Genomic DNA, 11803 nt, shown 5'->3' with positions numbered 1-11803 from the left:
CAACAATGCAAATCTGTCATTTCAGTGTGGAAGCAGCCATAGATGGTATATAATTGAAAGGCTGTGCCTACACTTTAGTAAAACTTTATTCACAAACCCAAGCAGTGGCAAGATTTGGTCCTCTGAACATGGTCTGCCAATCCCTAATCTAGATAGAATCCCCTATCCCCATTGCATTCAAATGCCACTATACCCTTTCCCTTTTTCCCGTGGGTTTATGAAGACTGTCTTTTCTGAGTTTGTGAACTGGACTGAATGTTCATGTTCACAGACCTTCAGAAGAAAGGGAGGATGGCCATGGGGACCTGGTGGGGGGCATTCATCCCATAGTCTATGACCTCCATAGTCTTAAAGAACCAAAGGCAGAAAGGGTTGAAGCTTTTGCCTCACACTGGCTCTGCTGCACTTCTGGTGAGAGGCTCTACCTGCCTGGAGCATAGGTAATGTCACAGAGGCCACTATGAGGTCATTGCCAGGCTGTGGGATAGAGAAATTCAAAAAGAAAATTGCATTATTTTGGAGTTGTGTGACCTTTATTATTTAAACTGCAGTCAGGAAAACTAAAATTGGCTCACTGGGTATACTTCTGAGCCCTTGATCTCACAGCTTCCTGCTCTAGCTTCTATTTAAATGGATTTGGCTTCAAAGATGAACCTTTCTGTCATCTCAGATGTCACAGTACCAGAGATCTCTAGATCCTTGCCTTCCTGGGCTCTCTCCACCTTCCTCTCTATGTTGTGCTTTTCCACCGTCTTGGTCACGATGTCTAGCTCTCTATCACGTGATGTAACAACTGTTTTTGAACTGGGCATAACCATGAAGCTCCTCAAAAAAGAGCCAATTTTACTGGATTTCTTACTTAAGTTAACTGAACTAGTTGAAGATCGGCTCTTCCCCACTTTGTGAATTTTCCTGGACTCCTTGGTAGAAGAACTATGGCTGGCACTTTTGTGAGATGAGCCCCGTCCTTTCTTGTGCCCTTTGTCTTTCCTGTCATCTTTTGTTTTTCCGTGGTGTTCAGATACAGACCGATGGGAGGATGATTTCCGGCTCTTTTCCCTGCTTGCCTTGTGATGGGTTTCACCTGCTCTCCGGTGCCGGGAACTTTTCCTGCTGACATGTTTGTCCTTCTTTTCTTTTTTTTCCTTCCGGCCTTCACTGCTGGTCTTGGAAACCTTCTGGCTTCCATCCCGTTCACACATATAGCCTTCACTCTGCAAGGTTGATACGAGGGGTGCCACCGCAGCTGCTTCATCTTTTCCTGTCTTGGTTGTTGTACTGGTCGTTACAGTCCCTGCAAACACCACACTCATGCTGCTGCCTGGGGAGATGCTGACAGCTCCACCTGAGGAGCTTTGCCCAGTGGAACCGCTTGCAGCACCGGCCAAGGCTACATTCACTTCTTCTGAGGAGACAGCAACTGCTAAAGCCTTGCTAGATCCAGCTTCTCCTGCATCCTTGGTGGCTGCTCCTGCCAGGGCTGCAGTTACCGGGCTGGAGCCTCCACCTCCAGGCATGGTGGCTGCTATACCTAGAGCACCTGAGGCAGGGCTGTTTGCTGACCCACCTCCTGTTGCTGCCCCTGCAACAGTCAAGCCACCTGTTGTCCCTGCTATTGCTCCTTCTTTGGTAGATCCCGAAGTGCTGATGACAGCTGCAATAGCACCTTGAAGTCCCTCTCCTCCAGCATAAGCAGAAGAGGAGGCTCCAGACAGTTCATGAAGCTTTAGAAGCCCAGAATCCTGATCTCCTTCTCCATGGATGTCTGAGGCCTGTGCCAAGGAGAGGAGAAACAGGTGAGATAGAAAAGGAGAGGCCAGAACTTTCCATTCCTTTTTCATCCTGGAGCTGAGCAACTCAAGATATTATCATAGGAAGAACCTTGCAACCTTTGCAAGCTCTTGTTTATTACAAGAGTAGCATCTCTGTGAATAATCACTCAGTTTCACTTCAACCATTCTAGTTCCAAAGAAAACACAGAATCAAGTCCCCATCCCTGTACAATTTCTTTTACATACATGTGCCTCTACCTTTTCAGATTTCTAGAAGTGGGATTATTGAGTCAGGAGATACATTTTACATGTTGGTGGCTACAGAAGCAAGTTTTGCATGTGTATGCACACAAGTGGGTTGTGTTGATTTAAAGAAAAATCAGTGCATGATAATCATGGAAAGGCAAACATGGTTCAGATGAAGGAAGCACTTCCTAATTGCTAAAATGTACTACACTAAAAAGTTGAACTCATAGAGGTAGAGAGTAGATTAGTGGTTACCAGAACATGAGAAGGATATAGGGAAGGGGGGATGTGGAGAAGATGATTAACACATATAGGGGTATAATTGGACAAGAGGAATAACCTCTAGTGTTCTATATCACTATAGCATGACCATAGTTGGTAGCAATTAGCTTTATATTTCAAAGTAGCTAATAGGATTTTGGAGGATTTAGGAATCTAGCACAAAGAAACAAATAAATGTCTAAGTGTTGGGTAGGCCATTTACCCTGATCTGATCATTATACATTGTATTCAAGCATTGAGATGTCATACTGTACACATAAATAGGTACAATTTTATGCACCAAAAATAAAAATATATTTTAAAAATGTCCATAACAAATTAGGCTGACTGGGTTTGTGTATTAAGAGTTCAAGAAGAGATTATGCAATCAGAATGTCATAGAAGGGACTAAAACCCCAGGTGTGAGACAGAGTAGTTAATACATAAGATCTCTTGACAACCAATCTTATGGGACATTTTGGAGAAGCGCTTTAAACCTCTACTTGAGCCCCTAGTGGTGGCTCATTTGGCCTTGAGCCTTTTCAAATGCAGTGCATTTCCCAGCTCAGCCCCAGAGAGCAACAAAAAACTTTCTAGGACCCACTTTGAGATGCTCTCCCAAAGCACTCTGCCTCATTTTCCTGAGTCAATACTTACCAGTAGGCTTTTGTCATCCTCAATATTTCCGTCCCCAGTCTGAATTGTTGGGATACTGCTGCAGCTCTCTGCTGGTGGCCTCAGAAGATAGACAAGCTTTTCCCAGTAGCAGAAGAGGTCTTCTCGTACATCTGAAGAGGGACAAAGCTGCAGATAAAAAGTCCGGCCTGTGGCAAGCTTCAAACGCAGTTGCTGTTTCTCACGATCGTGGATGGAGATCTTGACAAACTTCAAGGGAAGTAGCCTGGTGAGCTCTAGAGTCTTCGCAGACTTCCGTCCTCTCCCTTTAATGGGCCGGCCACATCTGGCATGCTCTTCACAGACTTTAGCAGGTCTGGCCAGCAACATGACGTCAGGTAGTGGAAGGATGGGGCTGGTGGAGGCGATGCCCACTGTCACCATTCGAACACGGTTGTGAACATCAATCACCTCTCCTTTTTTGCTAATCTGGATAAAATCACTCTCAAACATGGGTGCATACTTGAAAATGTCATACTCTCCTCCCTTGTACAGTTGTCGTTGCAGGTGCCCCATGGAGGTATTGAACACACCCATTGAACGGTAGCTGTGGGCTGTGTAGTAAGGTAACACACATTCGCTACTCCTGGGTCTCTTTATTCTAGACATCTTTGCCAGCCACAATTTGAGTCCCTAAGAGAGAAGAGGGAATGATGGCAACTGCCCATTTCCCTGCAAGGCTTCTGCCTCTGTCTCTTCAAACCACCTTATTTATCCTCTCCTGTCCTTTGTGACCTGTCACCATCACATACCCCTTTGTCCTCACCTCTGAGCAGCTACCCTCTCAAGGCTGGGTCAATAGCCTGTCTGCAAATATACCACCACCTCCACAAGGGCAGGCTTATCCTGCTAGGGTAGGCTGGATGTTCTTTTTAACCAAAATGTTGGGTTATGAAACCATGCTGCTATCGTAAATATCTAGTTTGTATTTATTCACTTCTGGTGGTACAGATACTCCTCCAAGACCATCGTCCAGCAAATGTATTTTTGTTTCAGCTGAACTACTTTCTGGTTTAAGATCCTGGAAGTAGACTGTATGCCTGCCAAGAGTAGTGATTTCATTCCTCTGTGTGTAAATAATTTAAATGCTGGCAGGCACACGGTGGCTATTGAATGAATGGTCCAGAGGGGCTGCTGCTACCTGTCAGAACCAGAGTCTTTACAGTTACAGTGGTTTTCAGGATATAGACAATTTTCTCAACCATTTTCTCATCTGTAGGAGATTAATTTTTCAAAAACATAAGTTTCTGGTGAGAAAACTGAGGCTTTGTAGTCTTGCTTAGGGTCAGATTCTAACCCAGCACCAGATTCTAATCCAGATCTTAGAACCCAAGATGGAAGTTTTTCTCTACCTCAAGCTGCATAGCTCACTGTTATAATCTTGTTCTACACAAATGTGGCAGTTAGCGATATGTGTGGGGACATAACTGGGAACCACTGGAGTTCATAGAGGTCCTGAATCACCATAGGATTTCCCATACTGGTATGCCTACTCCTTTACCCTTATGTCTTTTTGATAAATCATTGACATTTTGTTTCTTTGAAAAGCTCTTCAGAGAAATTGTGGCAAAGACAACTTCCTGGAGCCTTTCTTTTTACTTTACACAAGGCGATGAATCCAAATTCCCCCTCCCCCACTTAGAAAACTACTTCTGAAATAAATGCACATCCCCCATATGCAGTGATTCCTATGTGGAGGTCTTGAAATGAACTTCAGTGACAAAATGTTCTTTTTCATATCCCTCGTGTTTACTCCAGTGCCTAGCACATTTCAACTTTTCAGTAAATTATGTTCAATGAGATTTATTATTCATTCATTTATTCATCCAACAAAATTTAATGAACAAGTATTTTGTTTTGGGGCCATATAGAAAGGGAAATGCAATAATAAATTTCTTTACCCCTGAAGAGCTAAAATATGAAGAGCTAAAGATGTTGAGTTACTTCTCTAAAGAAAGAACAAAGTGTCTTCTTTTGTATTATGAGGGGATAATTGCTAAAAGTCAACACTATTTAAAAAAAGTTGATTTTCCCTTTCTACTTATATTACCATATATTAATATTATCATTATGTTATTATGTATAGGATAGTCGACGATATAGAATTCTCAGGTGAATCATAAAAATGATGGATAACATGATCATATTATTGAGAATTTACTATAAGCTAGGCATAGTTCTAACTGCTTCACATTTTTAAAAATTTTAATCCTCACAATAGGCTTAAATATAGGTATAACTATATTTAATATAGGTATAACTATTATCCCTATATTTTTGAGGAAAAGATCAAGACTCAAATAAGACTCAACTTCAACTTCACTGAGACTCAGACTTCACTGAGTCTTCACAAGACTAACAAGACTCACAAGACTCACAAAACTTCACAAGACTCAACTTCACTGAGGTCACAAGAAACCAAAAGTTATGAAAGTTACAAAATATGGCAAAAGTTAAATTGTACTACACTAAGTCACATTAATAGAGCAAAAATATACAATTACCATGCAGAATAAGTTCATCCATTCTTTTGGTTAATATTATTAAATGCATGATTTGTGCCAGACCCTGTTCTAGGTTCTGAGAATATAGCAGTAGATAAAATAGACAAATATCCTTGGCCTTATGGATATTTATCTTGGATATAGACAGTAAACAAGTAAGTTATATGGTATGTCCAGTGCTGGTACAGGCTGTGGAGAAAGATGAGTAGGTATGTGGGATGGGAGTGTGTGCAGGAGAAGGGGAGGTGGTATTTAAGGAAGGCTCAATTATAAGTGACCTTCAAGCCAAGACATAAAAGAGGTCTGGGAAAAAGGCATGTAGACATCTTGAGGAAGATCTGTCAGTCAAAGGGTATAGCAAAAGCCTAAGACCCTGATGGCTGGTATGTTTGAGGAACTCCAAGGAGGGGACAGGGAAAGAATGAAGTGAATTAGGGAAAGGGTAGTTGGAGATGAAGCTAATAGGCAATTGGGAGATAATAGAGAAGCAAATCCCATGAATGGGTGTTGTAGGCCATTGTAGTCTTTGGCTTTGCTCTGAATGGAAGATGATCTGATCCACATATAAAATGATCTTTCTAGCTGCCATATTTAAAAGAGTTTGTATAGGTGCTAGGGGGACAGGAATGGAGAATGAGCAACTCCTGCAAGATATGATGGTAGGAAGAAGTGTAGTGGCAGTGAAAGTAATGAAAAGTGACCAGCCTCTAGACTCATTTCAGTTGAGGCAATTATTATGTTGAACAATTTTCAGTAAATGTTAGTGAAAAGGCAAGTTGTAAAATAGCACCCATAATATTTCATATAGGTCTGAATAAAAAATTGAGGGAAAGAAGGAGAGAGAAAAGATGCACATGAAACTGATAATAGGAGCTATCTTGGGGCAACTTGTCATATGAGAGAAATGGAAGGAGAGGGACTATTTTTAAAGTATTCCCTTTTAAACTTTTCAAATTTTGTTCCACTGTATATACTACCACCTCTATACAAATAAATAATATTTGGTTTATAGATTGTAAAAATATTGCACCATTAAAAATATATTCTTAGAATATTTATTCATTGACTCAAGCCTTGTTATTAGAAATAAAGTCAGTACATAGCTTCATCCAAATTTAATTCTGACACTAAATTTAAGAATTGGAGGATGAAAGTCCAAAATAATGTTTAAATTCATTTTCGGATTTTTAAAACCTTGTGAAAATTCATTGTGTTCTTCCAGAGTTTAAAATATGACAGAACTCCAGTCAATCAAGATATTGTTATTGATCATCCACTCTGTATTCATCATTATTCTAAAAATATTCAGGTTGTCAAAATATGTTTCAGACATTTTAAAACACAAACCTGACACAAATATAGAAAGATCCTATGTCAAAGATTTAATCTAATTAATCAATGGTGGATGAACCAATACAATAAAGCTGCTTCAAGGGACATTTAAAGGAACAGGCACTGGCAATAGAGAAAGAATGGTGAAGTATCATTGCCAATTTAGTTGCAAAACTGGTCAAATGTCTCCAGTGCAATAAAATTATAACCTTGGGGCTTACCTTTTCTACCAAACATTAATCATTTGCATTGATTCTGAATGGAGATCTACAAGTTACTGTGAAACTTCACAGAGCAAAGACTTTTAATCAGTAACAGATTTCTTGGGGTGTTGAAAATGTTCTAAAATTAAATTGTGATAGTTGTACAATTCTGGGAATATACTAAAAATCACTGAACTGTACACTTTCATGGGATAAATTTTATATTGTATGAAAAATATCTCACTGAAGCTATTAAAAGTACTTGCAACACCAGTTTTGACTGGTTGACACAATTCCATGTTCTTCTTTCATTCTCTTAGATAATTAAATGATCCTTACACAGAATTTTAAAGATATTGAAAATATATGTTTCCTGCTTTACATGTTTTCTATGTACAAGTTTGGGGTAACTTTTTTTAACAAGAAATATGATGGAGTATGTATAAGCTCTGATCCTAACTTCAGAGGAGTTACAACTAGTAAGAGAACATAGACTGAAGCCACAGAGACAATAGGAGGAGGGCAGATAAATATGTGATAGGGTAATAGTGAATGAGTTCAGTGAATGGTGAAACTAATAATATTTATCACTATATTTAGCCAATAGTAATTATTTTGTAGTAAGGAAAATGTTAAAACCACAATTCTTTTTTAAAAATAGAAGTTATCAAGTCTATTATGAAATTTATTTGTGAATTCACCAGACATAGAATAGCCAAACAATTTTTAAAAGAACAAAAATAGTTTCACTACCTGATTTCAAGACTTAACACTATTTCAATCAAGAACCTCTGTAATAGGCAATAAAGACAGATATATAGGGCTATATAGGTAGGTTGAGAAATAGTCTCACATGTCAATCGATTTTTATCACAGCTCCCAAGATATTTAATATAGTAGGATAATATTTTTTCAAAACAAGAAAGATAAAAGCAAGAACAAATACAAAAAAAAAAAAAAAACCCGACCCTGTATGACATTTTAAAAAATTACTTTTAATGAACCATTGGCTTAAGTAAAGAGCTTAAACTATAAGTTTTGAAGAAAATAGGGAAAGTTCAAAACCATAGTTCTAAGGATTTTTTTTTTTTTTACATTTTAAATTGGCCCAATGTTGAAGAGATTTGAAGAATGAAAATACAAGCTGTACTTATACTGAGTATATATAGACACATAAGACTACAAGTCACTGAAGACTACCTGTACATTTATGGTGGGAAGAAGTTTCAAGTCAGTATCTTTTGTTCCCCATGTATTATTTTGAAAAGCAAGGCAGAGAGACAGCTTTTTCAGTGAGTATGCAGCCTAGTGAGGGGAGATGTTATGAGCTAGGCAGGATGTGAGGGTGGGGAGATTTCCATACTGTATACAATATGTACCTGCTGGGTAAATCCCCAGGCCTAAAATAAATCCACAGTGCATTTATGTTGATTGCCACAAGCCAAGGTGGCGTGGGATGAGTTGTGGTTTGCTTTGGGCACCTAGGACTTCAGGAAGCCAACTTGATTTCTGCCTTACCTTCTGATGACAGAAAAGACCCGCAGGCACAGAAATCTTCCCCTGTGGCCCAGTATGCAAATCAGCCTGCTCCATCCTTGGTTTAAAAGGAAAATGAGCTGGTACACATCAAAGAAGTCAGACAGGCGATTCAAATTATTTTATTTCTCAACATTATGATCCTACTAGTGTCCCCTCTCCTCCCCCTTCCTCCCTCCTCCAGTCCCCTTCATCTACTCTGCTCTATTTAGCTTTACTCTGAACCAAAGTTCTTTCCTGCTCATCACAGTCTTAGGACAGTTTCCCTCTCACCCCTTTTTAGTTGATGCTGTTCATAAATTGTGAGATGTCCCACCTCAGTTTATGTATTTATTTCTTTGGTGTTGCACTGAAGAAGACTGCAACTAAGCACATACACACAAATCATAAAACAGTTGTCACTTAAAAATGAAAATAAAGATCAGAAACCATATAGAAGTAGAGGGAGGTAAGTGATTCATGAGATAAAATAATTATTGCAAGTAAATGTGAAATTTAATTCTGGAAAAATATAAAATACAACATTGATTATCGCTGAGAGATGAGATTAGAAGGGATTTTTAATTATATTCACTGATCTGCTTTTTTTCATAAAGAATATGTATCACTTTTGGAACCAGATACAGATGTATTTCAAAAATTAGCTCTGAGCTTCTTGGCCACCTCAATTATCACTGTCTTCTAGTCATGTCAATGATTTATTTTAAATTAGAAACAAAAATCTTTTTCAACAATATTATTTTTTGAAATTGTATAAATTTAAAAGTGAAACATCTCTCTACCCTCCCAGTTCCACTGCTGGAAATTTGATGATGTAAACTTCTTTTTTGGGTACCAGGGATTAAACTCAAGGGCACTTGTCCACTGAGCCACACCCCCAGCCCTATTTTGTGTTTTATTTAGAGACAGGGTTTCATTGAGTTGCTTAGCATCTCACTTTTGCTGAGGCTGGCTTTGAACTTGTGATCCTCCCATCTCAGCCTCCAGAGCTGCTGGGATTACAGGCATGTACAACCACGCCTATAATGTAATATTCTTGATATTGCCCTGTGCATATACATATATGTTAATCTAGACATAAAGCATTTGTATTATAAGAATTAGATGTGCTGTACATGTTGTCTCTACTTGTTTTATCTTAACAATATTTATTGTACTTTTCTAGAATGATACATTATAAATATATTTTATTCATCTTCATGATTATGTTAATATTCTCCTGAATGGGTGCACCATAGAGTATACCTAGTCTTTAACTGATGCATGCATAGGTAGTTTCCATTATGAAAAACACTGAAGTGACTGGAACACCCCATGTAATCTCAGTGACTTGGGAAACTGAGGCAAGAAGATTGCAAATTTGAGGTCACCCTCAGCAATTCAGTGAGATCCACAGCAAATTAGTCAGACCTTGTCTTCAAAAATTGTTGAAAAGAGCTGGAAATGTAGCTCACGGCAAAACGCCACTGGGTTCAATCCCCTGTACCAAAACAAACAAGACCACTGTTGTGAATATTTGACATAGGTAACTTCCCTGCACTCATGCTGCTTTTTTCATTAGCATTGCAGTTCAAGAAGGAATAAGGATTTGTTATTTTTGTTCACAAAAGAAACAGGCTGTGGTGGTTGATCTGAATTGTCAACTTGATTGGATTCAGAGATGCCTAAGATTAAGAGGCTCCTGATATGTGGGATAGCACACTGTGGGGGGAATGCACTCTACATGTGGGCAGCACACTCCAATAGGTTGGGAACGTGGATGGAAAAAAAAGGTAGAAGAACAAGGAACCTAATGAGGATGAAAACTCAACTCTTCTTGAATGGAGGCTTTGATTGCTGCTGAGATCTAACGATATTGGATTTCTGCTGCTTCACTCTTCCAAAGCAGAATCTGACTAGGGACTCATCAGGGAGTTTCCAGGCCTTCAGTCTTGCATCATTGATCCTTCTTCTGAAGCTCCAGCTTCTTGGGCTAAGCAGCTACTGGTTCCTTCAGCTCTCTTGGCTTCAGGTGGCCATTGTGGGACTATCCAGCTTCTGGTTGTGTAAGCCAATCTAGTGAATCCCCTTTTTATAATCATATATGTATGGATACATGTATGTGTATGTGTGTGTGTGTGTGTGTGTCTGTCTGTCTAATATATAAGCTGACTAATGCATAGGCTATGTAGCGACTGGAATGTTCTAGATAGTACAGCTAAAATGGATATCATACCAATTTAGTTTGGATGGAAATCATAGGGAAATAAAGGACTTCAAAGCCATATCATAGGAGGACATTTGAAGAATCTCTTTTTTTTATAAGAAGCACCTTTGCTTATCCAAAGGGGCTATCTTCCACCCCAAAGAGGTCTAGAGTTATAGAACCTCAAATGATAAGACAATCAAGTAGTCTTTAGGTCTCAGTTAGGGTGAGATCATTCATCATTCACCAAGGATGATCAAGCATGTATTCACCTTCCTCAAGTGGCAACACTCGGCGTTCCTTGGAGAACCGAAACCCCTCCCTACCATCAGTCTAGGGGTTCTGGTAGGGCTGAGTCAACCCAACCTTCACATCCAAGGGGAGGTAAAGACCTAAAGCTGGACTACTAAATATTTCATCGTCTTGGCTGTACTGATTGGTACTTGTGAGCATATCACCGATGGTAAGGCATTGATGTACAATACTGAGATCTTTTCTGAAACTAGGAGGGAGGGAAGAAAATCCAGTTCCACTAGTGAAATGGCTGGCAGCCATTTTGCTGCCATGGAGTAAAACCTGCGGGAGCTTGAAGCTGGCCCAGAACTGAGGAGGTGTAAGCACGACTTCTGATGTCATTGCTTAAGTATCTGGATCCAACAGTGCTAATTTGACTGGATTTTTTTCTTGATATTAAGTGAGGCTTTCTCAACTCACTTTCATTTGAGGCTCCAAAGCCTTTAAAAAATATAATTAAAGGAATTAAGTGCTTCTGTATCCTAAAGCAGGGTGGTATATCAACCATAGAGGTACAACCTGTTCTGCCAGTCAGGGCTCAGCCACCATTAGTGCTTGCCTTTAGAAAACAAGGCTTGAGAAATCAAGACAAAGAGTTTTTTTAGTATGCGGTGCATTTTTTCTCACCTCCAACCCAAGGAAAGGAGAATGGAAACTTGCATCCACCAGAAGCCAAGCGATACGGACTTAAAAGGATGACTCGGTGAGTCTCGAATGAGTCTCAAAGAGTCTTGGAAATATAGGGACAGTGTCTAAATCCCATTGGGAGAAACGGGATGCTGATGAAGGCTTGTG

The 11803-nt window shown here is 39.5% G+C and overlaps 1 protein-coding gene across 1 annotated transcript; it reads right to left on the bottom strand.

Annotated features, from left to right (window-relative positions):
• Positions 1-626: 626 nt before the first annotated feature.
• On the bottom strand, positions 627-3563 carry Garin3 (golgi associated RAB2 interactor family member 3). Its single transcript, XM_027938567.2, has 2 exons — positions 2937-3563; positions 627-1772 (listed from the first exon to the last, which is right to left on the bottom strand). Exons 1-2 carry the CDS (start codon positions 3561-3563, stop codon positions 627-629), a joined length of 1773 nt encoding a protein of 590 aa, XP_027794368.2.
• Positions 3564-11803: the final 8240 nt, after the last annotated feature.

The sequence above is a fragment of the Marmota flaviventris genome, chromosome 5 (genome assembly GCF_047511675.1).
Source record: "Marmota flaviventris isolate mMarFla1 chromosome 5, mMarFla1.hap1, whole genome shotgun sequence".
In the NCBI taxonomy this organism is placed as follows: domain Eukaryota; kingdom Metazoa; phylum Chordata; class Mammalia; order Rodentia; family Sciuridae; genus Marmota; species Marmota flaviventris.
This window is presented reverse-complemented; position numbering and strand designations above follow the sequence as displayed.

Bases quoted from the DNA above. Each gene is read 5' to 3' on its own strand.
- Garin3 (XM_027938567.2), bottom strand. From the start codon at position 3,563: ATGTCTAGAATAAAGAGACCCAGGAGTAGCGAATGTGTGTTACCTTAC. The intron at 1,773-2,936 runs GTAAGTATTGAC...TCCTTGGCACAG, and splicing joins AGGATGACAAAAGCCTACTG to GCCTCAGACATCCATGGAGA.